The sequence below is a fragment of the Cebus imitator genome, unplaced genomic scaffold (genome assembly GCF_001604975.1).
Source record: "Cebus imitator isolate Cc_AM_T3 unplaced genomic scaffold, Cebus_imitator-1.0 Scaffold592, whole genome shotgun sequence".
Lineage (NCBI taxonomy): Eukaryota > Metazoa > Chordata > Mammalia > Primates > Cebidae > Cebus > Cebus imitator.
Genome location: NW_016107907.1, coordinates 696,273 through 722,627, shown reverse-complemented (window position 1 = coordinate 722,627; position 26,355 = coordinate 696,273). Strand labels below are relative to the sequence as shown.

Here is a 26,355-nt window from a genome sequence, read left to right as displayed (position 1 = left end):
AGTGGCCCTAGACCACAAAAAAACAAAGAGGTGGGCCCAATGTCAGCAGCTATTGCCCCAGGATCAGAGGGTGCAGCCTGTACAGGCATTTGCCACAGATTTTATCCCCAGATGAATGCAGAGAAAGTGGAAGACAAATGCCTGCACTCAGCTTCACTGTAAAGATAGAAGGAACTGGAACACGTATCCAATACCCAACCTTCCCAGCTACCTCTAGAGAGTCTGGCTCCCATCTTACTGGTATTGGGGTACTAACATGATGGGGTACTAACATGATGTAGTACATCCTAAGCTCTATGGGGCCACCACAAACAGAGACAGCAGTCTGGACAAACACAAAGATTTGAGGGACATCTTAAAATCTCTGGTTAGATAGATTGCTGAGATTTTTCTACATTCTCACAAGACTGAGGAAAGTAGTTGTCCTATCTAATTCAAAGAGACCAACACAGAGAGTCAAGGAAAGTGAAGAAACAGGAGATGATATTCTAAATAAAAGAACAATATAAATCTCCGGTGAAGAACCAATCCAAGTGAAGTGGAGAGATGTGATTTAACTGACAAGGAATTCAAAATAACAGTCATAGAGATGCTCACCAAGGTCAGGAGAGCAATACAAAAACAAACTGAGAATTTCAACAAAGAGACAGAAATTGTTTAAAAGCACTAAACAGAAATCATGGCTTTGAAGAATACTATAACTAAACTGAAAAAGGATCAACAGCAGACTATATCATGCAGAAGAAAGAATCTATAAATCCAAAGACAGGCCACTGGAAATCATCTAATATGAGAAGCAAAAAAAATGAAAAGGATTGGAGATAGCTTAAGAGACTCACAACTTATGCATTATTGGCATGCCAGAAGGAGAAGAAAGAGAAAGGGATAGAAAACAATGGCAGAAAACATTGCAAGCCTGGGGAATGAAATAGAAAGCCAGATCCAGGAAGCCCAGAGGATCCCAGATAAGATGAATCCAAAAAGATCCACAACAAGATACACTGTAATCAAATTGTCAGTAGTTAAAAAGAGTGTTGAAAGAAGCAAGGGAAAAGTGAATCATCATGTATAAGGGAAGCTCCATATGACTATCAGCATACTTCTCAACAAAAACCTTGCAAGCCAGAAGGGAGTGGGATAATATATTCAAAATCCTGAAGGGAAAAAAAAAAGTCAACCAATAATACTATACCCAGCAATCCTCTTTCAAAAATAAAGGGGTGACAAAGACTTTCTCAGACAAAACTGAGAGAGTTTTTGTTTTAGACCTGCTTTACAAGAAATGCTAAAAGAGTTTTCTTTTTTTTTTTTTTTTTTTTTTGAGACGGAGTTTCGCTCTTGTTACCCAGGCTGGAGTGCAATGGCGCGATCTCGGCTCACCGCAACCTCCGCCTCCCGGGTTCAGGCAATTCTCCTGCCCCAGCCTCCTGAGTCGCTGGGATTACAGGCACGCGCCACCACGCCCAGCTAATTTTTTGTATTTTTAGTAGAGACGGGGTTTCACCATGTTGACCAGGATGGTCTCGATCTCTTGACCTCGTGATCCACCCGCCTCGGCCTCCCACAGTGCTGGGATTACAGGCTTGAGCCACCGCGCCCGGCCTTAAAAGAGTTTTCTAAGCTGAAGGAAGAGGATGTTAATTAGTAATATGAAAACATATGAATGGATAAAACTCATTGGTAAAAGTAAGTACATTGTCAAATCCAAAACACTCTAATACTATAATGGCAGTAGGTAAATCATTTATATCTCCAGTACAAAAGTTAAAAGGTAAAACTATTAAAATCAACTAGAGCTACAGTGATTTGTTAAAAGATACAAATTATAAAAAGATGTAAAGTGTGACATCAACAACAGAAAATGAGGAAAAGTAAAAGTGTAGAGTTTATATATGCAATCAAAGTTAAGTTGTTGTGAACTTAAAATTGCCAGTTAAGTATAAAATGGCTTATATAAAATGGTTTAAGTATAATAGCCACAAAGCAAAAGCCTATAAAAGATACACAACAGATAAAAAAGAACAGATCCCAAGCATAGCAGTATAAAAAGCCATCAAATCACAAAGGAAAAAAAAAACTAGAGGAAGAAAAGAACAAAGGATCTACAAACAGCCAGAAAATAATGAACAAAATGGTACTAGTAAGTCCTTACCTATCAATAATTAGTTTGAATGTAAATGGGTTAAATTATCCAATTAAAAGGCACAGAGTAGCTAAATGGATAAAGTAACAAGAACCAACATATACTGCTTACACAAGACTCACTTCACCTTAAAGGACACTTACAGACTGAAAGTGAAAGGATGGAAAAAGATAGTCCGTGCAAATAGGATTAAAAAATAGAAGAGAGGTAGCTTTACTTATTTCAGACTATATATATATATGTGTGTATATATATGTATATATATATATACATACACATATATATGTGTATATATGTGTATATATATATATACATACACACACACATATATATATATAGAGAGAAAGAGAGAGAGAGAGAGACAGAGAGAGAGTCTTGCTCTGTCGCCAGGCTGTGATTCAGTGATGCGATCTCAGCTCACTCACTGCAACATCTGCCTCCCAGGTTCAAGCGATTCTCCTGCTTCAGCTCCCAAGTAGCTGAGATTAAAGGTGTGTGCTACCATTCCTGGCTAATGTTTTATTTTTAGTAGAGATGGGGTTTCACCATGTTGGCCAGGCTGGTCTCGAACTCCTGACCTCAGGTGATCTGCCCACCTAAGCCTCCCAAAGTGCTGAGACTATAGGTGTGAGCCACAGTGCCTGGCCCATACAAAATATACTTTAGATGAAAAATTGTAAAAAGAGACAAAATCATTGTATAGTGACATTCTATAGTGGTGAATTCATCAAGAAGGTATAACGAGTACAAATATATATGCACCCAACTTTGGAGCACCTAAATATATGAAGCATGCCTGCAATCTTAGCACTTTGAGAGGCCAAGGAGGGAGGATTGCTTGAGGCCTGGAATTTGAAACCAGCCTGGGTACCATAGCAAAACCTCATCCCTATAACCAGTCAATCAAGCAACCAAGCAAGCAAACCTTAAGGGATCTGAAGGAAGACACAGACCACAACACAAAAATAGCGGTGAATTGCAATTTCTCACTTTCAGCATTGAACAGATCCAAACAGAAAGTCATTAAGGAAAACATTGGATTCGAACTACACTCTAGACCAAATGGATCTAATAGATATACATATAGAACACTTCACCTAAAAGCAACATAATATACACTCTTCTCAAGTGAACATAAAACATTCTTCAAGGCATATATATTAGCCTACAAAACAAGTCTTAAATTTAAGAAGATTCAAATTGGCTGGGCGTAGTGGCTCACTCCTGCAATCACAACAATTTGGAAGGCTGAGGCATGAGGATTGCTTGAGCCCAGGAGTTTGAGACCAGCCTGGGCAACTTAGGGAGACCCTGTCTCTACAAAAAATTTTAAAAATTAGCTGGATGTGGTAGTGCATGCCTGTAGTCCCAGCTCCTAGGGAGGCTGAGTCAGGAGGATCGCTTGAGCCTGGGAGTTGTAGGTTGCAGTGTGATCAGTACCACTGCATTCCAGCCTGGGTGGTTCAAAAAACCAGAAAAAGATTCAGATCACGTCAAGTATCTATTCCAACCACACTGGTATGAAACTAGAATCAATAACAGAAGGAACTATGGGAAATTAACAAATATGTAGAAACTAAACAATATGCTTTTCTGAACAACTGTTGGGTGAAAGAAGAAATTAAAGGGTAAATTTAAAAATATCTTGAGACAAACAAAAACAGAAGCACAATATGCCAAAACTTGTGAGATGCAGCAAAAGCAGCATTGCTTTGTTTTGTTTTTTTGAGATAGAGTCTCTGTTGACCAGGCTAGAGTACAGCAGCATGCTTACTGCTCACTGTAACCTTGAACTCCTGGGCTCAAGCAGTGCTCCCACCTCAGCCTCCCAACTAGCTGGGACTACAGGCAGGTGCCACCACACCTGGCTAATTTTTTAATTTTTATTTTTGTAGAGATGGAGTCTTATTATGTTGACCAGGCTGGTTTCAAACTCCTGGCCTCAAGCAATCCTCTCACCTCAGCCTCCCAAAATGTTGGGAATACAAATATGAGCCACCACGCCCAGTCTAAAAAGGTATTTCTCAAAAGGAATAAGTAGGGAAGTTCTAAGATGGAAGATGATAGCAATAAATGCCTACATCAAAAAAGAAGAAAAATCTCAAATAAACAGCCTAATGTTATGCCTCAAGGAACTAGAAAAAGAAGAACAAACTAGGTCGGGTGTGGTGGCTCATACCTGTAATCCCAGCACTTTGGGAGACTGAGGCAGGTGGAACATCTGAGGTCAGGAGTTCGAGACTAGCCTGGCCAACAGGGTGAAACCTTGTTTCCACTAAAAACACAAAAATTAGCCAAGCATGGCAGTGGGCACCTGTAATCCCAGCTACTCGGCAGGCTAAGGCAGGAAAATCGCTTCAACCCAGGAGGTGGAGGTTGTAATGAGCCGAGATTGTGCCATTGCACTCCAGTCTGGGCAACAAGAGCAAAATTTCATCTAAGAAAAAAAAAAAAAACAAAATAAAAAAAAAAAAAAAAAAAAAAAAAAAAAAAAAAAAAAATCAAACTAAGGTGAAAATTAGCAGAAGGAAGGAAATAACAAAGATCCAAAGATCACAGCAGAAATCAATGAAATAGAGACTAGAAAAACAATACTAGATCAACAAAACTAAGAGTTGATTTTTAAAAAGCTGAACAGAATTGACAAACCCTTAGCTAGACTAATAAAGAAAAAAGAGAGAAGACTCAAATAAAATCAGAGATGGAAGAAGAATAGTTACCTTGATAACAGAAATACAAAGAATCATAAGACATTACTACAAGCAATTATACACCAACAAATTGCACACTTATAAGAAGTGGATAAATTCCTAGAAATATAACCTAAATACTGGATCATGAAAAAACTGGGAATCTGAACAGACTGATAACTAATAAGGAGATTGAATCAGTAATTGAAGGTCTACCACCAACGACAAAAAATCCCAGGATGAGATGGCTTCATGGTTAATTCTACCAAATATTTAAAGAAGAGCTAATACCAATTCTTATGAAGCCCTTCCCAAAAATTGAAGAGGAAAGAATACTTTCAAACTCATTCTACAAGGCCAGCTTACTCTGATGCCAAGCCAGACAATGACAGGACAAAAGGAATAAGTACAGGCTCTATCATGGATGAACATGCATGTAAAAATCCTCAAGAAAATACTAGGTAAACCTATTCACCAGTACATTAAAAAGATCACTCACCGTGGGCCAGGTGCGATGGCTCCCACCTGTGATCCCAGCATGATGTTGAGGTGGATGGATCACTTAAGCCTAGGAGTTCAAGACCAGCCTGGACAATATGGCAAAATCCTGTCTGTACTAAAAATACAAAATTAGCCAGGTGTGGTGGCACATAACTGAAGTCCCAGAATTGCTTGAACCCAGGAGGCGGAAGTTGCAGTGAGTCAAGGTCATGCCACTGTATTCCAGCCTGGATGACAGGGTGAGACTCTGTCTCAAAAATAAATAAATAAATAAATAAAAATAAAAGGAAGAAAAAGATTATTTATCTCTGAGATACAAGTTTGATTCAACCTATGCAAATCAATGTCAGTCACCATATTAGCAGAATGAAGGACAAGAACTCATATATTCATCTCAATAGATGAAGAAAAAGCATTTGACAGAGGTCGATCCTTTCATGGTAAAAAACGCTCAACAAAGTAGGTATGCAAGGAATGTTCCTCAACTCAATGAAGGTCATGCATGACAAGTCCATCACTAACATAATACTCAACAGTGAAAAGACAAAATCTTCTCCTCTAAGATCCGGAACAAGGCAAGGATGCCTGCTGTCACCATTTTTGTTCTACTGGAAGTCATAGCCAGAGCAATTAGTCAAGAAAAAGAAATAAAAGGCACCCTAATAGGAAAGGATAAAGTGAACTTGTCTCTGTTTGCTGACATGATCTTATATATAAAAATCCTAAAGATTTCCCCCAAAAAACTGTTCGAACTGATAAATAAATTCAGTAAAGTTGCAGGATACAAAATCAACTTACAAAAAGCAGTAGTGTTTCTTTATACTAATAACTAAGTGTCTGAAAAAGAAATTAAGAAAACAATCCCACTTAAGAGACCATAAAAAAGGTTGGAGTGTGGCCAGGTGCAGCGGCTCACATCTGTAAAACTAGCACTTTGGGAAGCCAAGGTGGGTAGCTCATGAGGTCAGGAGTTCGAGACCATCTTGGCCAACATGGTGAAACTCCGTTTCTACTAAAAATACAAAAGTTAGCTGGGTGTGGTGGCATGCGTCTGTAGTCCCAGCTACTCGGGAGGCTGAGACAGGAGAATTGCCTGAACCCAGGAGGCGGAGGTTACAGTGAGCCAAGATCACACCATTGCACTCCAGCCTGGTGACAGAGCAAGACTCTGTCTCAAAAAAAAAAAAAAGTTGGAGGGCAGTGATGCAATCACAGCTCACTGTAACCTTGAACTCCTGTGCTCAAGCAATCCTCATGCCTCAGCTTTCCGAGTAGCCAGGACTACAGGTGTATGCCACTATGCCAAGCTAATTAAGTTTTTTTTTTTTTTTTTTTTTTTTTTTTTTTNGAAACAGAGCTTGCTATGTTGCCCAGGCTGGTCTCAAACTCCTGGTCTCAAGTGATCCTCCCACCTTGGCCTCTCAGAGGCCTGGGATTATAGGCATGAGCTAACTTATCTGGTCTTGGACAATGGGGAAGGGACAGTCTCTCTCTTAATAAATGGTTTTGGGAAAACTAGATCTCCACATACAGAAGAATGAAAATGGACCTTTATCTCACTTTTGATAGAAAAATCAACTCAAAATAAAGACTTAAGTGCAAGACCTGAAACTATAAAAGTACTAGAAGAAACATAGGGAAAGGCTGCATGCCATTGGTCTGAGCAGAGATGTCTTGGATATGACCCCAAAAGCACAGGCAACAAAAGCAAAAATAGACAAATTGTATTGCATCGAACTAAGAAGCTTCTGCACAGCAAAGGAAACAGTTGATAGGGTGAGTAGACAACTCCAAGACTGGGAGAAGATATTTGCAAATCACACACGGCAAAGGGCTAATATCCAAAATATACAAGGAACTCAAATGACTCAATAACAAAAAACAAATAACCCTATTTCAAAAAGGGCAAAGGACTTGAACAGACATTTCTCAAAACAAGACATACAAATGGCCAACAGATAGATAAAAAAGTGCTCAATATCACTAATTATCAGAGAACTGAAAATTAAAACCACAATGAGATATCACTTCACAGCCGTTAGATTGGCTATTATAAAAGAGATGGAAGATAGTAAGTGTTGACAAGGATATGGAGAAAAGAGAATCATTAGACATTGTTGGTAGTGTTGTAAATTAGTACAGCCATTTTGGATAACAGTGTGAAGATTTTTCAAGAAAAATAGAATTACCTGGAGGGCTTAGTGTTGTGGCTCATTCCTGTAACCTCAGCACTCTACTCTGGGAGGCCAAGGGGGAAGAATCACTTCAGACCAGGAGTTCAAGACCAACCTGGACAACATAGTGAGACTCTATCTCTAAAAAAAAGAGAATTAATTACTTGTATCATATAATCCAGCAACCCCACTGCTGCGTACATGCTCAAAGGATTGAAATCTGTATGTGGAAGAGATGTCTGCACTGCCGTGTTCATTGCAGATTTATTTACAATAGTCAAGATATGGAAATAACCCACATGTTCCTAAATGGATAAATTGATTTGTAAAATGTGGTGTATTTACATAATGGAAAACTAGTGAGCCTTATAGAAACAGGAAATTCTGTCATTTTCTTTCTTTCTTTTTTTTTTTTCTTTTTTGAGATGGAGTCTCACTCTGTCACCCAGGCTGAAGTGCAGTGGTGCGATCTCAGCTCACTGCAGCCTCCACCTCCCAGGTTTAAGCAATTCTTCTGCTTTAGCCTCCTGAGTAGCTGGGATTGCAGGTACACGCTGCCACCCCCGGCTATTTTTTATATTTTTAGTAGAGATGGGGTTTCACCATGTTGGCCAGGATGGTCTTGATCTCCTGACCTCTTGATCCACCCGACTCGCCCTCCCAAAGTGCTGGATTTACAGGTGTGAGCCACCGTGCCCAGCTGAAATTCTGTCGTTTTCAAAAACATGGACGACCCAAGAGGATATTAAGTGAAACAAGCCAGGCACAAGGGGAGGTGAACGGGGAAGGGGAGAGGTTGGTCAACAGGTACAAAGTTACAGTTAGTAGGAGGAATAAGTTCTGGTGCTCTACTGCATAGCAAGGTGACTATAGTTAATAATAATTATTATATATTTAAAAACAGCTGAAAGATGGGATTTTACTTTTTTTTTTTTTTGAGACAGAGTTTTGCTTTTGTTGCCTCTGCTGGAGTGCAGTGGCCTGATCTCAGCTCACTGCAACCTCCACCTCCTGGGTTCAAACAATTGTCCTGTCGCAGCCTCCCATGTAGCTTGGATTACAAGCATGTGCCACCACGCCCAGCTAATTTTTGTATTTTTATTAGAGATAGGGTTTCACCATGTTGGTCAGGCTGGTCTTGAACTCCTGACCTCAGGTGATTCCCCCTCCTCGGCCTCCCAAAGTGCTGAGATTACAAGCGTGAACCACCAAGCCCAGCCAAAGATGGGATTTTAAGTGTTCTCATCACAAAGGAATAATAAATATTTGATGGATATGCTAATTAGCCTGACATGATCATTCCACAATGTATATATGTATTGAAACATCACACTGTACCCCATAAATATATACAATTATTATTTATCAATTAAAAATAAAATAAAACTGGCCGGGGCATGGTGGCTCATGCCTGCAGTCCCAGCCCTTTGGGAGACTAAGGCAGATGCACTGCTTGAGCCCAGGAGTTCAAGGCCAGCCTTCGCAACATGGCAAAACCCTGTCTCTACAAACAATACCAAAATTAGCCAGGCCTGGTGGTGTGCACCTGTAATCCCAGCTACTTGGGAGGCTGAGGTGGAATGGTCACTTGAGCCCAGGAAGCAGAGATTACAGAGCGGAAAGCATACCTGGGAGACAGAGCTAGGCCCTGTCTCAAACATAAAAAAGAAAGAAACACACACACACACACACACACACACACACACACACACACACACACACAAATAAAATAAAATAAAATCTATAAACACATCCACACATAAAGCAACCCCATTGAATGCCTCCTCCCCAGCCTCCCTACTACCCTGCTGCAAGGTTCAAGGTGCCCAGAGGGCTGCATGGTTCCGTCCCGAGCTGGGCCTGTGCCCAGCATGAGCTCATCAGGTTGCAAGGGAATGAGATGGTTCCTGGCTTCCCCGACCTCAGCTGCCACCCAGGATCCCGCAGCCTCTGGCAGAAGCTCATGGCTGATTCATTGGATCAGCAGGCAGCTCAAATCCCCAAGAAGCAGTCACATGGTGCAGTCAAATCGCATCTTTCCTTGTCTATATTTTGCATAAATAATAATTTTAAAAAGCTCTTTCCATCCTGTGAAACCAAACCATTGCAGGGACTCCTGTCAGGAATCTGTGTGGAGAGGTCTGAAGGTAGCTCCTTGGGGAGAATTTTCCTTTTCTCTAAGGAGCCCAGACAGGGTGGGTGAAGGTGGGGAAACCATGCTGGCTGATAACAAATTTGCAAATCTGGTGAACAAAGCAAGGGCCAGAACAGGGCCCCAGGGCCTGGCCACCTCCCTGTTAAGGGTGGATAGTAGCCTCATCTTTTGACAGGGGCTGGTGCTTCCTCCTTGAAGGGTAGGTCAAGAGTCACGTGACTGGTTCCCAGGCACCATGCCAAGTGCATTGGCAAAGACTGGCATCTCTAGTGGCAAGGTTCTCTCAAGGGAAGCTTCCAGCTGCTTGCTGGTGTAGGGGTCTGGTGTGTGCACTGGTAGCGAATGAGGAAGCTGGGGTCAGCTGGGGTCAGCAGGCCCTGGGCTGCCTTAGATGAAGGGATGCAGCTGCTAACCCGGTGGGGAGGCTTGTTCCTGGAACCAATGGGGCCAGGGCACGATCAGATGCAACATCAGCACCCAGGCCAGAAGGGCACAGCTGGGATTCCACTTGAGTCCTCCCCAGAGGCTACAGGGAGTGTGCGCCTCTCTTCCTAGATCATGAGGCTTCCTGTGCCAATCACTGGGGCAGAGGCTCAAGGGAACTCAATGGGCAGGGGGCTCTGAGTCTGGTGGGGACTGAACCTGTGGTGCCTTCTGGAGTCTGTGCTCTACAGGGAGTGATGCCCCTGCTCACAGGGAGTTGCTCAGCCTGAGCATCCTGCCCAATACTCAAGCACTTCAGAACTAACCTGGACCTTGGGGTTTGGTTAAGGGATGTCAGGCCCTCCCGAGTGCTTACTGTTTGCTGAGCTCACCACATGCCTTGCCACAGCCCTGGGCTGTGGGTGCCCCAAGAGCTCATGCTGAATATCGAGCTGCGTGCTGGCACCTTCACCCTTCATGCAGGCACCCACTCCAGACAGTTCTCAGGTGTCCCGGAGGAAGGGAGGTGGGTGCCCCAGGCCAGGGGTTGACACAGTACCCACTCTGGATTGCACGCTTTCAGTGGATTGCGAAGGATTATTAGAGTTTAGTGTGTCTGTCTAAGTGGATTGACGGATTATATGATCTAGTTTTAACTGAACTCACCCTCCAAAATGGCCAAGTGGCTCACACAAGATTACTGTAAGGAATCTGCAACTGGCACTGGAAAGCCGGAGCAGGTAACCACAGGAGAAGGGAGAGCTGAGAACTCCACATTACTCCTGGCTGAGCTCAGGGCACAGACCTGAACAGAAGTTCGCCCCTAATATATAAAATAAGCAACAAAACTCTTTGAATTTCTCCCACTCTGTAGTTACAGCTGAAGCCTGCCACGGGTGCCTTGTGCCTGGAGGTACTGGTCTTCAGCAGTGTGAAATCCTCACGGTTGGCAAGGTGTCTAAAACTAAGCTTTCAGAACCGAAGAGAAGCCTGTGCAGTTTTTTCCCAGCAATGTTTAAAGTTCTGGCAGTTCAGCCCAGTACTTCTTAGTATTTCCCTAAGCAATGATAAATATTTGGAAAGCTCTTTTAAAGTTTTTGCATGATAGCATGAGACTAAAAACACCTACCACCAAGCAGACACTTATTCTTTCTGCTGCAGGAAACATGGCAGAAACAATGAGCAGTAAATGATCTGCCGACAAACCGAAAGGCATTTCTCTGTCAGCAAACACCTTCGGAAGATGTAGAGAAAACACTGCCGAAGATTGGAAGAAACTCGTGTTAGAGCAAATTACCCAGTGTGGGAGGTTTGCTTTGCAGTGGGCTGAAAGCGCAGATGTTCCCAATGTGGCTCAGCTGAAGGTATTTGCCAGGTGCTGTTCCAATAATGAAATACACACACTGCTGCTTTCTTTTCTTTCTTTCTTTGCTTTTTTTTCATGAGCCATTAAAGAGAAGATATAGCAGACAATATATATTGCCAATAGTAAATGTCTTCTTTAAATAAAAAACAATGTCTTATGGGAAACGGTAAAAATGCGACCATGGATGGAATAGCTACTCAGAAAGGATTTTTTCAAAAAGGATTCTGGATACGAATCAGGGTGCGGGGGTAGGTTCGTCCTTAGCCCTCACTTGTTGGCTCATCCCCAGTCTAATCAGCGTAGGGAGGAAGTGGAAGCCTGAAGGGCACATAGAATTTTGCAGGAGGCCATCGGTGGGCTAATTTTATAAAGCCAAGCCTGTAGTGTTAGAGTAGAATCTTTACTATACTTAGTAAGGAGATTAGGTGTGACCATGAAAACTTTCCAGCCATGCAGAATGAACTATCTTTATGGCAAAATACTGAAGAGGGTTGTCCCAAGTTTCCCTCCCTCTCTGCTTAACTTTCCCTCCCCCCTTATTTTTTAAAAAATTTGTCAGTAATTTTTAATGTATGTCTCTGTTTCTGCTTCCCTGTGATTGAGTCTTTTTTTCCTTGTGAATATTCTTTTTTCAAACTTTAGATTCAGGGGTACATGTGCTTGTTTGTTACACGGGTAGACTACATACTGGCAGGGATTAGGCTTCTAGTGAACCCAGTACCCATATAGTGAACTTGTACCTGACAGGTGACTTTTCAACCCTCGCCCCCACTCCCACCTCCCTCCTTCTTTTTTTTTTTGAGAAGGAGTCTCCCTCTGTCACCCAGGCTGGAGGCAGTGGCATGATCTCAGCTCACTACAACCTCTGCCTCCGGGGTTCAAGTGATTCTCCAGTCTCAGCCTCCTGAGTAGCTGGGATTACAGGTGCCTGCCACCACACCTAGCTAATCTTTGTATTTTTAGTAGACACATAGTTTCACCATGTTGGCCAGGCTGGTCTCAAACTCCCGACCTCAAATGATCCACTCACCTCCTTTTCCCAAAGTGCTGGGATTACAGGCGTGCGCCATCATGGCTGACTAATTTTTGTATTTTAATAGAGATGGTATTTCACGATGTTGACCAGGCTGGTCTCGAATTCCTGACCTCAAATGATCTGCCCCCATTGACTTCCCAAAGTGTTAGGATTACGGGTGTGAACCACCGTGCCCGGCCTCCCTCCTTCCTAAAGACCAAAGTGCTTACACTTTTGAGATGACAAGAGCTACTTGTTTTAGGCAATCAGGAAAAAGCTTGAGAAATAAATGTACTTTTCTTGCATCTGCTCCTTCAAGGTAAAGATGTCCTTTCAATGAGAAAAATGAGAAAGTAATCATCTTGGAATGAAAACTCATGCCAAGGAAAGAACATTTTTTTAGAACAGAAATTTGAGAGTGTTTTCATTGATATATGAATTTTGTGGTAAAAAATGTATGTGACTGATAAAATCCTCATCCCTATACATTTAAAAAAACTTAAAAGCAGATTATATATTCGAATCTGTTTTTAAAAATTTAGATATAATTTCCACACCATAAAATTAATGATTTTATTTTGCTTTTTAGACATGGATTCTCGTTTCCCAGGCTGTAGTCCCACAGCTGTTCACATGTGTGATCAGGGCTCCTCCAATCAGCTCCAATATTTTTGTGACAGCCACTAAAACCCAGGATTAAAAAATCTACCCTGAGCGCCAGATCTTCAAACTGATGTTTTACAATTTTATTTCAAGGTTTTAGTAAATAAGAAATCATATTGAATCGTGGTACTATTTCTTGCAAAAGCAAGATGCTTTTTCACACCTCTGTAAATGTACAAATACATTTGTAATACTGTAGAATTTGCTGGAATATGTGGTTGATTTCACCTTTATTTAATTGTTTTCAGTGTTCTCTTGGGGCAGGTGTGGTACTAAGTATGGGTGTACTGGGATGGGTGCTCCAGAATGCTTTTGGAGGGAGATCAGAAACACCAGCGTCTGCTCCTTCACCAGCTCTCACCTCTGCCCTCTACCCTCTACCACCCACACCCTCTGCCCAAAAAACCAGACCCTTCTCCTGGCAGCAGCCAGAGTGCTCATTTCCCAACCAGGGCGGGCCACAGCCCCCTCAAAGACCTCCAACCACACCCCTCTACCCAGACTTCACGGTCCCCTATGCCCCCCGCTCTCCTGACCCCGCAGGCTTTCCCCTCTTCTACCCAGCTACGCACTCACCTACTCTGATCCAGCTACCAGCCTCCCAGAGCACCAGCCAGCACTGCCCCAGGGCCTTGGCACTGCCTTGCTCAAGCCCCCACTCACTCTGTGCAGGTCTCTTGCTCAACCGTCTGTCTGCTCCTCAGCAGCCCCTCCTGGCCTGCATTATCCACCCCTCCAGACACTGTGCCCACAGGCACTCATGATTTTTTTCCTAGGAAGTAGTACTGGCATTGCATTGTCTAACACTTCCTTTTATTATTTATTGCTTTGTCTCCCAGGAGAATGGAGGCCTTGAGGAGGCAGGGGAGTCTTCCTTGTTGAGAAATCTATGCCCAGAGTTCAGATGTCCTGGGAGGGGCCACGGGCTCTGGGTCTGGGCTGCTGCCCTGCACCCAGAGCTCCCCAAGTGCTCCTTGGATCTCCTTAACTGGAATCGGCATGGGGGGCTGGGAACATCTGAGTGGCCTCGACTTGGGGCAAGCGTCTGCCTCATTGGTCTCCTGGTCAGGTGCAGGGTTGTGGAATGATCCCAGTGGGGAGACAACAGAGGACTGTGTCAAGGCCCCCCGGGGATCCCCACCCCAGAGCCTCCTTGGGTGGGTTACAGGGTTAGAAGGTGGTTTGCAGGGTGGTGGGAAGCTGCTCTTCTCCAGGTGTCCTGATGCACTCAAGTCCTTAGCTGCCAGAACTGAAGCTAAGAATGGTGGGGCACACGGTCTGAGTGTGTCGTGTCCCGGGTGGGAGGACATCTCTGGATCCATGCCTGCTTGGTCCTCCTCAGGCTAGAGGCGGGCTGGGGGCTGGATGGCAGCCGCATGGCACAAATCTGCAGTCTCTGGGGTTGGGAGGAAGAATCAGAGAGCAGCTGGGGGCGGGGTGGGGGGGAGGTTGGTCCTGCAAATTCCAGGCTCAGCTCCCGGGCTCCCTGTGCTTCGCCCTGGAGGGGATACGGAGCGAAGAAGGGCAGCGCCGCACCAGCTGAGGCTGGTTTATCTCTAGGAGGTGAAGGTCCAGCGGCAGGACACCTGTGTGTGTTCTGTGGGAGTGGCAGCTCGGGACAGGGACCAGGGCACGACCCCTGGAGGTGGGGAGCAGGAGAATTCCGGGGTGGGGCGTTCAGGGAGCAGCGGCCACCCCCAGCAGCAGCAGCAGGGTCCCGGCCAGCAGAGGCAGCGACTGGGGAGCCAGGTGGGCGGCGCTGGTGGTGCCGGCGGGAGGGGTGGCGGGTGCCAGGTCGCAGGCCGTGTAGGGCTCCAGGCAGGCGGCAAAGGCCATGACGTGTGCTACGAAGGTCTGCTCCTGCACACCGTGCACCAGGTGCGCCTGCGGGCCGCGCGCGAACACCGCCACGTCTTCGCCTCCGTGGGTCTCCGACGACAGGGGCACCGCCGCCTGCTGCTTGTAATCGGGGCTCCCTGGTAGGATGGTGAGTGCAGTTCAGGGAAGGCGGGCGGCGTCCCCCTCCCGAGAATGCCGCCATCCCTGGCCCCCTGACACCCCGAGCCGCCATCCAGCCCCACTCACCGCTCTCGCTCTCATTCACGTCTGGTCGCACGCTTGAGTTGAGCACATAGCCTGGGCCATTGCCATACAGGATGGACGTGTAGGCTTTGCTGTCCTGAGCCTTGCTGGGGGCCAGCCCTGTGGGGAGATGGGGGTCCTGTGGTTGAGCTGAACACAGCTGTGGGAGCGCCTCCCATGTGCCAGGCATCGCCACTTTTTGTCTGTTCAGGGATTAGGTCCTCACAAGATCTCTACAAGGCAGGTGCCAACATTACGCATATTTGACAAAGGAGAAAAGTGAGGCTCAGACTTCACCCACATAATTGATGCAGCAGCACCTGCCCCTCTGCCCAGGCCTACCGAAGACAGAGCTCCCTCGCAAGGTGTATCCACCAAAGGAGAAGACGTGGGAGTGGTCAGCGGTGACGAGGGTCAGCGTGTCCTCCTCGTTGGTGAGCTGGCCCGCCCTCTCAATGGTGTCATCAAACATGACTGCCTCCGTCAGCGCATGATAAGCTATGCCCTCATGATGACCATGGTCGATGCGGCCGCCTGCAGGAAGGCCAGAGCGGCATGATGCTTGAACCTGCCCTGCCCTGCCCTGCCCTGCCCCGCCTTGCTCCACTCCCCACGGGGACACCACACACCCTCCACGAAGAGGTAGAAGCCGAGGGGGTTCCTGCTCAGCAGGCGTAGGGCGGCCTCCGTCATCTCCATCAGGGAGGGGTCTCGTGTGGGGTCTCGGTTGATCTCATATTTCGTGTCTCCGGGCTCAAAGAGGCCTGTGGGGCAAGGGGCTTGGTGGTGACTGGCAGGCTGGGTGTGGGAGGGTGCTGGCAGGTGTGCACACAGGCTCGGAAGGTGCCATCTGAGGCTGTCCAAAGGGTGCCAGGGCAAGAAGGGGGTCATTACCCATGAGGTGGGTCACAGAGGAGTCCAGGGAAGCCTGCATGAGCTCAGTGCGGTTCCACACATACCGGGCACCCTGCAGGGACACAACCAGGCCTCAGCCCACAGCCCTGAGCCCCACACCCCTGCACTCCCCCTGCTGTGACCCTGCACCCACCAGCCCCCATCACCTGGTGCTTCGCCAGCCATTCCTGTACCAGGTTCTTCCCGTCCAGCCTGATTCCATTCTGGCTGGCATCACTTGGGTACTCAGGGTCTGGGGTCCCCGTGGGAAACATGTACTTTCGGCCTCCGCCCAGGATCACCTGGGGACAGAGGATGGGGCAGGTGGGTTTGGGGCCTGGCTGGCCCCGTGGCCCCTCCTCATGCACAGCCCTTGGCTCCCCTCCCCAGGGCTGTGGAAAGGGTCCCGCCTGTGCTGCACCTTCTACGCCTCCAGCCTCCAGACCCTGCTGGCCCCATCAGGCTGTTGGTTGCCTGGATCTGAGCCTGTGCTCCCACCCTCCACTCTGCCCAGCCCCAACCCTTGGCCTTGGGGTCTCACGTCAATGTCCATGTTGGAGATGAGCTGTGTGGCGATGTCCTGGCAGCCCTCCTGGAGGGCCGAGGCAGGCATGTTAGCATCTGAGTACCAGTTGCGGTTCACCGTGTGTGCGTAGGTACCGGCTGGCGAGGCGTGCTGCACCCGTGTGGTGGTCACCACTCCCACTGACTTCCCTGAGGGTGACAGAGGTCAGGATATGCGACAGAGGTCTGTGACCTGGCCCTGACCCTGCAGCGGGCCCCAGCTCACCTGCCTTCTTGGCCCGGTTCATCATTGAGACAACCTCATTGCCGTGGGTCGTGTTGCACTGGTTAAAGCGGGCGGCTGCGCTCAAGCCAATGGTCTGGTAATTGGCCTTGACCCCACACAGGTAGGCAGTGGCTGTGCCTGCGCTGTCTGGCACCTGTCTGTCCACATTGTACGTCTGGGGACGGAGACATCCTGAGCTCTACTTTGGGGCAGATACACAGACCCCAAGCAGAGCCCTGGTTCTGGTCCTCTGGAATCCTAACTGCCCCCAGCTCCTAACTCAGGCCCCAGCTGTCTGGAGTCCCTCCCTCCTGTCACCCCCCATATCCTTGACCCCTCCCCTCTACTTGGAGGACTCCGAGGTGGCCCAGCCCTCACCTTGGACAGAGCCACGTATGGGAAGTGGTCCATGGCCAGGGGTGTCTCAGGCCCCAGTTTGCCATTCTTCTGCCCCTTTAGGATCCTGGTGGCTGTCACTGTGGGTACCCCCATCCCTGAAGGAGCAGAAATGTGTGAGGCTTGGGCCCCAGGGCTGTCCTGGAACCACCAACAGTCCAGGTGCCGGGGCTGTGAGGGCTGCGGGCTGGACAGCCTTGCTCACTCACCGTCGCCCAGGAAGAGGATGAGGTTCTTGGCGACCCTCTGGATGGGCTGCAGCTTCTTGGCAGCATCCAGGGCGTCAGCTGCATGGCGGTTCCAGAAGGCTGGGCTCTCCTCCTCAACTGGCCAGGGGGAGAGTAGAGATCAGGTCAGCCTGGCTGAGGGGAAGCCCTGGGTGCAGAACAGCAGGGGGGCCTCATTACCTGGGATGATGCCCAGGGAGAGCTGCGGCCTCAGGCCCAGCAGCAGCAGCACCCACAGCCCCTGCATGTCTTGGGGGCAGCAGGAGGGAGGCGAAGTGGGGACAGCAGATACCAGCTACAGTGCAGGCTACCTGGGTTTAAATCAGGGGAGGACTTTGCCCCTGGCAATAAATGCTCCACGTCTCTCCTCATGCCCCTGGTGTCCATCTTGACCCCACCCAGTCCTGTGACCTGAAGCCAAGCTTGCTGAAGGGAAGGGACAGGGTGTGGCTCGTAGTGCCGCCCCTTCCTTTGCCTCATTGGCTCATATTTCCCAGCTACTGCCTGGCTCTGTTCTGGTGTGAAGAGAGGTGAGACTGGGAACACACAGCCCACGAGCCCCCGAGGAGCATGAAAGGCGGCACATTCGGTGGCCTGGCTGCCCTGGAACCCACTTGGTGTGTGTGGGTGCCCATGCCTATGTCGTGAGGATGTGGGGTGGGGGGAAGGGCCAGTGCCCTGGGCCACCCAGGCCTGGGCTGCGTCTTCCAGAGCAGCTTGTGCACTTGAGGTTGACCCCTGTTCCCTTGCACAGGTAGATGGAGCTGAGGTGAGTCTGTTTTCCATGGGCCCTGGGCACACCCAGAACTGTAGCCTCTCACGTGGTGCTCAGAGTGAACCTCAGGCTGAGTTCAAAAGTATTGCTCCAGTCCAGACATCCCACTCTGAGTGTGTAGCCAAAGGAATGCAAGGCAGGGACATGCTCCCAGCATCCACAGCAGCCAAGAGCTGGAAGCAATCAACAGAGGCATGCAGAAACCAAACAGGGACCCTTGTCCAGTGGAATATCATGCAGCCTTGAAGAGGAAGGAGCCCCTGACACCTGCTACAACGTGGATGAACTTGAGACATTATGCTTAGTGAAATACACAGTGCCAAAGGACAAATACTCATGAATGCACTTCTCTGAGGTCCCTAGAGGAGTCAAATTCGTAGGGACAGACGTGGAATGGAGGTTACCTGAGACTGGGTTAGGGCTGGGGTTGGGCTTAGGGTTAGAGTTGGAGTTTAACGGGGACAGAGCTTCAGGGCTGCAGGGTGAGAGCGTTCTGGAGATCAGCTGCACAACAATGTGTGTGTGCTCAACATGGCCGCCCTGTACACTTGAAAATGGTGAAGGAGGTAAATGTGATGTACTGTCTTTTGTAGCACAATTCAGAAATTGGTCCAAGAAGAAAAGGCTCCTCCAGCTCCACCCGCCCCAGCTCAACCACAGCAGCCCTCCTTCACTCAGGCCTGCTCACCCCGAGCCCCAGGCTTGGTCCCCAGAGCCCAGGGTACCTCTCCTGCTGCCCAGCCTCTGCCTGTCCCACCCCACTCCCCACCACGCCCACGGGCCTCCCCTCAGGCCGAGATTTCTGGAGTCCTCCTCCCTGCACCTCGCCTGGCTTCCCACTGTCGTCCTGGGGCTCTCAGGGAAGATGTCGCCCTCGTGGGGCCTTCCTGCCCTCTGGTAGTTGCCCTCCTAGTTTCCAATCCCTCCTGCTTCATCTTGCTGAGTTAGGAGCATTCTTGGCTAAAGGTCAGAGGAGACTCACTAATGGGCAGGCAATTAATTAATTCATTGATTCATTCCAAAGTCAAGGTGAGTCAGCAGGCTTTACAGCCACCCTGAGTTTCATGTGTAAGTTGGAATTTTTGACAGAACTACAGATTCACATGTAGCTGTAAGAAATAATACAAGCCAGGCGCGGTGGCTCATGCCTGTAATCTCAGCACTTTGGGCGTTCACGAGGTCAGGAGATTGAGACCATCTTGGCTAACACCATGGAACCCCCGTCTCTATAAAAAAACATAAAACATTAGCCTGGCATGGTGGCAGACACCTGTAATCCCAGCTACTCAGGAGGCTGAGGCAGGAGAATCGCTTGAACTTGGAAAGCAGAGGTTATAGTGAGTTGAGACCCCAGCACAGCACTCCAGCCTGGGCAACAGAGTGAGATTCCATCTCAGAACAAAGAAAAAGAAAAAGAAATGCCTTGCGGGCTTTGCTTAGTTTCACTACCGCCCGCACTTTGGTATCTCCCCTTTAACAAGATAAAGCACGCTTTTAGCTCAAAGCGTCTAAGGACACTGTGAGAACGTGGCTTTGGTTTGTTTGGAATGCACAGTTGCCTTCCGTTTATGGCAAGAGATGGTGGTCTTCCATGTTTTGTAGTTACAAGTTTCCTTTTCTAATAGATTTAAGGAAAAACTGAGCTTATGTAGCGAAAAATGTTCAGTAAATAATACCGCAGGCAGTAAATGGCGATGGCAAAAAGCTGTCAAGGTGACACGTGACTAGCTGAGCGCTAAGAAGCATGGAATTAAAAGAAATAAATTAAATAGCCTTTGGGTCTGAGCTGAATCGCTCTCTCCACCACTTACTGGGTGTCCTTCAGAACGGAACCTCTCCAAGCCTTAATTCCCTCATCTGCGAACGGGAAGCGTGAGAGTCCTGTCAACCTCAAGAAACAGTGGGAGGCTCTCCGAAACGATGGAGCTTAATAGGGAATCAGCAGCAGCCCCACACGCGGAGCCCCGCCCTTATAAGCCAGGGGCGGGTCGCAGAGGGGACGCAAGGGGGTGCTTTCAAAGGCACAAGGAGCAGTGCATGGTTGGCTTTTTGTTTTTGTCTTTTTTTGTTTCTGTTTCTTTTTTTTTTTATCATAATTAAGATTTAACTAACAAATCCAAATATACGAAGATTTGCCCCTAGGTCTTTCCCAAAGAGTTTTGTAGTTTTGTCCATTGCTCTGTTGCCCAGGCTGGAGCGCAGTGGCGAGATCTCAGCTCACTGCATCCTCTGCCTCCCGGGTTCAAGCAATTCTGCCTCAGCCTCCTGAGTAGCTGAGACTACAGGCACTTGCCACTGAGTCCTACTACACAGCTGTTTTGAAAGGAAGGGAGCCCTGGTTCCAGGGGCTTATCCCAGGAGCAGACATCAGTTCACGAGCAGACACAGCGTATCAGGCAGGTATTCCTATGTATCCGGCTGGCCGTCCTTGTGACTCCCGTAGCCAGCTGCAAAGTCCTGGCAAAAGGTCTTGTTACAGGCATCTGTGCCTCAGAACCCTTCCCAGAGGCTTCATAAGGGCGCTGATTGTAGGCAGGTGTGTGGGGGTGCCTCCTTCATAACCCCCGCCTGCATTATTTTGTTGTTGCTCTTAGGGGTGGACAAAAGCGACTTCTTTCTGATTCTGAAAACTTTCACAGAGCCTGGGTCTCCGGGCTGTTGTGGGGCTTGATTAGTGCAGGGCCTGCTGCAGAGTTAGCAGGGGGAGTGTGGCGGGGGGAGTTGGGGGAAGAGGCGAACCCTGACCTTTACTAACAAACACGAGGCAAGTCCTGAACATCCTTGAAACCCCGTTTCCAAGCTGAGGGTCTGCACACCACACAGTTGGCCAAATGGTCACAGAAGTAGCTCCCTCTAGAGCACAAATCTCTTCAATTCTTAATTAAGGGCTGTGTAGTCAGGACCTCCCTCTGGCTCATCCCACCTACCAGGGAGGGACATCCAGGCGCGTCTCACCCACAGGAGAACTTGGGTCAGGTACCTGGGGTGGGAACCAGAAGGGACTGTCCCACCCCCAAGGCAAAAGACACCCCCATCTCCTCCCCATGTGCTTCCTGGGAGGCCTCTCAACAGGCCGTGGAGCTCGAGCAGGGCCTGGGGCCTCAGCCTGCGGGAAACTGGGGCACAGGAACCTGCCGGCTTAGCTAAAGGGGAGCTCCACCAGGCACCGGAGCCCTGATCTGGCCACCCCTTCAACCCCTGGCAGTAGTGACAGTGGCAGGGGTGGCTGGCAGGTGAGTCCTAGTGCACAGTTGTCCCCTGAGAGTGAGGGACAAAAGACAACTCTGCCCTGAAAGGTGCTTCGGAGTATATATGGATGTGTGGAAAATAAAGTTTACAAAGTCAAGGGTGCTGCCATTGTATTTAGTGGTTTAACTTTGATCTCGCCTGGCAGGAACCTGGAGGACAATTGTATTCCAATAGCACCCTGGTGAGCTGAAAACCTGTTAAGCTGAATACACTATTGGAGAGTTTTTGTTCCATCTTCTATTCTGCTGTTTTTAAAATATCTGGCTAAGTGCTTTCCAGAACTGAGCAATGTACTATTGACACACATTAAAGAATGTAACACAGCTCATGAACGAGGTTGAGCAAAACTGGTTTTAAGTAAAATAAATTATTAAAATGGATCAGTTTCCCCCTCAAATGACTTTCTATCTATGAAAAAATAAATAGGCCGGGCGTGGTGGCTCATACCTATAATCCTAACATGTTGGGAGGCTGAGATGGGAGGATCACCTTAGCCCAGGAGTTTGAGACCAGCCTGGGCAACACAGTAAGACCCCATCCCTACAACAAATTTTTAAAACTAGCTGGATATGGTGGTACTTGCTTGTATTCCCACCTAGCCCGGAGGCTGAGGCGGGAGGATCTCTTGAGCCAGGGAGGTACAGGTCTCAGTGGGCCCTGATTGCCCCACAGCACTCCAGCCTCCGAACTCCAGCCTGGTCAACAGAGGGAGGTCCTGTCTCAAAAAAACAAAAGCCAAAAAACCAACAACATAAATAAGCAAAATTTCCCCCAAACCATAAAAACCCGCAATTAGAGAGAAGGTTCAAAGAGATGGTCTTACAATATGGTTTGATATTCGGAACCCAGACCCAGGCCTGTGCAAATTGATGCTCATCATTCCAAGAATCACCCCCTTCTCCAGAACCTTCTTTAATGTGAAAAGCATCACATCTGGTTGCCTCCACCAGGGCTCAAGTCTTTAATTCACATCAGCCCTCCCAACTCCCATCCCGACTGCCGTCAGCCCCTGAATTCTGTGATTCCAACCCACGAACCACTCTGGTCCATGGCCAGCAAGGACTGGGGCAGGTTCACGTACAGAGCTGTCCACGGCCAGGCCCGCAGCACTGTCTGCGCTGCAGACCTCTCTGGAGAAAGCCCATCCCCACCTGTGACTTTTGCAGCCCGTCCCCGCAGGCCTCTCTGGACAGCTGCCCTGTCCCGTCAGGCCTTCCTCCTGGCACCTGAGTGATCACAGCCCCTCCTGCCTGGCCTCCTGTTTCCTGCCTCGCGGCGCCGCTGCTGAGTGGTAGAGCCGCTGGAGTGGCATCTGGAGGTGCCTCTGCGCAGGCCTCGCCTCCTCTAGTGCCCAATTCCCAAGCTTCATGCCCGTCCCTCCCTTCTGCAGCCTGACATCCTCCTTAGGGGCCAGGAGGCCGTCACCCTAGGCTGCGTGATCCCAATTCCTTCCTGAGGTCCTTCTTAACAGGAACTGGGGAGGCGTCAGTTTCTCTCCAGGAAGGTGGCTGCAAGCTCTGGGAGCCTCAGCTCCTTCCCCAGGCCGGGCCACTGCCTGCACCATCTTCCCCTGGACACGGGGACCAGCACTGACCCATCAGGGTGGGGAACACATTCCCTGTCCTCTGAGCACCGCCAGTCCCTGGTCACAGAAGGAGATTGGTGGTGAGTACAGCTCCCTCCCTCCCCTACGGTGTCTCCTTGAGGAAAAGGCAGTCTCCCTCTGTGCCCCAGCACTGGCCGGCAGGTGCTGTGGGACAGCTCAGGCAGTGGCCAAGTCCTCCTTTAGATGAGGATCGGTGCCTGCCCACCCTTTCTGTTGAGTCCTTTCAGTGAGGGGCCACATAAGAGGCTGGGCACCCAGTGGACCATGGAGAGCTGTCTCGCCAATGTGTGGCATCGGGCTGAGTCAACCATGTTCCTTAAAGGAGGGAATGCAGGCGGGGGCTGTGCGTGAGTGGCGTGGAGAGAAGGCTGGGCGGTCTGCTCTGAGCTCCGAGGTGGTAGGGTGTGGGGGAGGCCTGGGCCTGAGCCCTGGTCCTGGCTGGGCACAGCCTTGCCAGATCACCATAGGCAGAGACCTGACCTGACCCTCTTGAATACGGTTTCCACTTTCCCCAGATGGGGTGGGGTGGGCTGGGGCTGCCATGGCCTCCAGGGAATCGCCATGTTCTGGGGCCAGCAGGGAAGGCGAGGCTGTCTGGAGAAGGTTTGAGCCCAGCATCTGCCTCCCAAGCAAGTCCAGGCAGCAGAGAGCCCCCTTGCTGACTCCCCTGGCTACTCCTCACCAGGGCCTGGGGGTGCTGGGATGTAGGAACAAGTGTCCGTCTGGGCCCGTGCTGCCTGCAAAGGAGCAGCTCCCAGGCTCCGTGGGAGGCCCTGGGGGACAGCAGGACCGGCCTGGCCTGAGAGGCCCAGAGAGGAACTTGGCCACTGCTCCTCAGATGGTGGGCAGCCCAGAGGGGAGGGGGGCTGGGGTGTCTCCTCAGAGGGTGGGCAGCCCAGAGGGGAGAGGGGCTGGGGTGTCTCCTCAGAGGGTGGGCAGTGTAGAGGGGAGGGGGGCTGGGATGTCTCCTCAGAGGGTGGGCAGCGTAGAGGGGAGGGGGGCTGGGGTGTCTCCTCTTTGGGGCTCTCACAGGCTGCCTGGGCCCTGGCAGGACCCCACACACAGCCTTCACCCCAACACCAAACCCTCAGATGCTCGCCTGTCCCTGCACATACTTGGCTCCAGGAGAAGGCCCTGGGGACAGGAACAGATGGGGTGACCGTGGCCTCTGGGACATCTCAGGGGTGTGAGGACACACAGACTGAGGCCACCTGAGGTGACTGAGCCCTGGAGGAGGGAAGGCACCGAGGGCAGGTGAGGGATGTCTTTGGTCCCCTCCCACAGCCAGCCCCATTTGATGGTGGCAGAACAAAGGCAGCCGTGCCCAGTCACTGTGGTCCAGGCGCTGTGAGGCTCTGACAAGGGACCCTATTGAGCGTTTCTTTGAAGAAAATTCACTGTAACCAGATCAAATGAGCTTGTTAATCCCGACACCCCAGGAAATGGCGCGGGGAGCAGAGGCCGGGCTCACCGTGGCTTTCATCCTAGTTTCTGGCAGCTCTCGGGGAAGCCAAGCCAGGGAGCTTCCCTCACTGAGACTAGAAGGAGTGCAGGCTGGGCTCTGGCTGGCTGGGGAAGGCCAGTGGCTGGGCAGCTCTGCCCAGGCCCCGAAGCAGGTGGGATCCGTGGGTGCTCAGGACCCTGGGTGTGGGACGGGGCCAGGCTGTGTCACCAGGAGCTGGTTTCCCCTCCTGGTTGGGAAGGGCCCCTCCAGGGCCCTCCTTCCCTCCCCCTAGGCCTAGACCTGCTTCTGTCCCCAGAGCACAGGGTCGGGTATGGAGCTGCCAGGGCACTGACTCAGACCCAGGGTATAGACAGGGCCATTCAGAGTGCTGGCCAAGAAAACAGGGGAGGGGGTGTTGCAGAACCCATGACCCCCGCCAGGCCCTGTGGAGCTGGTGCAGAGAGGAAGCGGGGACAGGGATGGACACAGCCTCATGCGTCAGGGTGACGGGGGATCTCTCAGTCCTGCATACTAATTACATTTTTAATCAGGCAGAATGAGACTCCGGCATCAATCTGCCACACGGCCGGCTCTGAATCATGCTGGAACTGACGGGAAGGCTCCGGGTGGTGACATCGGCTCGGCAGCGAGGGGTGGAGCCTGAGCTGGGTCCCTTGCCCTGGGTGCAAGGAGCATGCCATGCCCAGGCTTCCCACAGGCACCCCACACACCAGACAACACTCCACACTTGATTTTATTCCCTGACACTGATTTGCAGAAAAGGCTCCATTCCCTGGGCTGGAGGGGGCAGTGGGGCCAGGGCAGAAGGGGAGCGGGGCTCATTGCTGGCCAGGTCTCAGCCTTCCTTCCAGCCCATCCTCTCCCCTGCAGTTTGTTTAAAAACTGAGCTGCAAACATTAGAGAAAATAAAAAAGTAAAACCAAAGCAAGCCCTTGAGTTGTTAAAATCCAAATTAAAATATCCCTGGTGTCAACAGGTCCTATTCCTAAAGCTACTGGGGTGGGGCAGGAGGGTGGGCTGAGCTCGGCCAGCAGGATCAGCCCTCAGGTTCCTCGTCATACTTGACCACCTCCTCCTCCTCCTCCTTCTCCTCCTCCTCCTCCTCCTCCTCCTCCTCCTTCTCCTCAGGGCCCAGGAGGCCCTGGGTGCCCGGTGGCTTCAGAACAGCACTATACTAGTGGGCCAGGACTGCCCGTAGGATCCCCTCCACCAGGCTGAAGATGGTGATGACCTGTGCAGAGCCCGGCCGTGAGGGGGCAAGGACGGCAGGGCCTGATGCCAACGCGAAGCTCCATCTCAATCCCTGCAGCAGGACCCCAGGTCCTTCCCTCGGCCTCTGGTCAGTAACGGGGGTCTGCTCCAGGGTCAGGGCAGAGCCCTGCCTCTCTCCACTGTGGTTGTCCCCAAGGAAGAGGAGGTGATACCAGAAAGCAGGGCCCTCAGGAGGGGCTCTGGGTGAGCTGGGAGGGCCCAGGGGCCCCAAAACCCACCCGGGAGGCTGCCGTGCTGGGGGAGCCCAGGGGACACAGAGGAGGGAAAGGCGGGCACCGCAGGAGGCAGGGGAGGGCTCGCCAGGACTTGGGGGGACAGAACACAGAGGGGACCACTTGCCCTTCCACCCTGGAGGGCTTCACTGCTTGGAGGCGGCCCTTGGCCCTCCATCCTGGCCCACCCCTGCCTGGCTGGAAGGAGCTTCAGGGAGGCCCTGCCAGGCCACCTCTGGCTGAGGCAGCAGGTGAGA

The 26,355-nt window shown here is 49.9% G+C and overlaps 1 protein-coding gene across 2 annotated transcripts; it reads right to left on the bottom strand.

The window, feature by feature from the left end:
- Positions 1–13,924: 13,924 nt before the first annotated feature.
- LOC108294612 (intestinal-type alkaline phosphatase) lies at positions 13,925–17,852 on the bottom strand. Of its 2 annotated transcripts, XM_017516527.2 has the most exons (11): positions 17,700–17,852; positions 17,502–17,618; positions 17,275–17,390; positions 16,897–17,071; positions 16,648–16,820; positions 16,274–16,408; positions 16,107–16,179; positions 15,842–15,976; positions 15,555–15,746; positions 15,216–15,332; positions 13,925–15,106 (listed from the first exon to the last, which is right to left on the bottom strand). In XM_017516527.2, the coding sequence occupies exons 1-11, from the start codon at positions 17,764–17,766 to the stop codon at positions 14,808–14,810; spliced, it is 1,599 nt and encodes a 532-aa protein (XP_017372016.1). In that variant the 5' UTR covers positions 17,767–17,852; the 3' UTR covers positions 13,925–14,807. The 2 variants fall into 2 exon arrangements, with proteins under 2 accessions (XP_017372016.1, XP_017372017.1); XM_017516528.2 differs by lacking the exon at positions 15,842–15,976.
- Between the last annotated feature and the right edge of the window lie 8,503 nt (positions 17,853–26,355).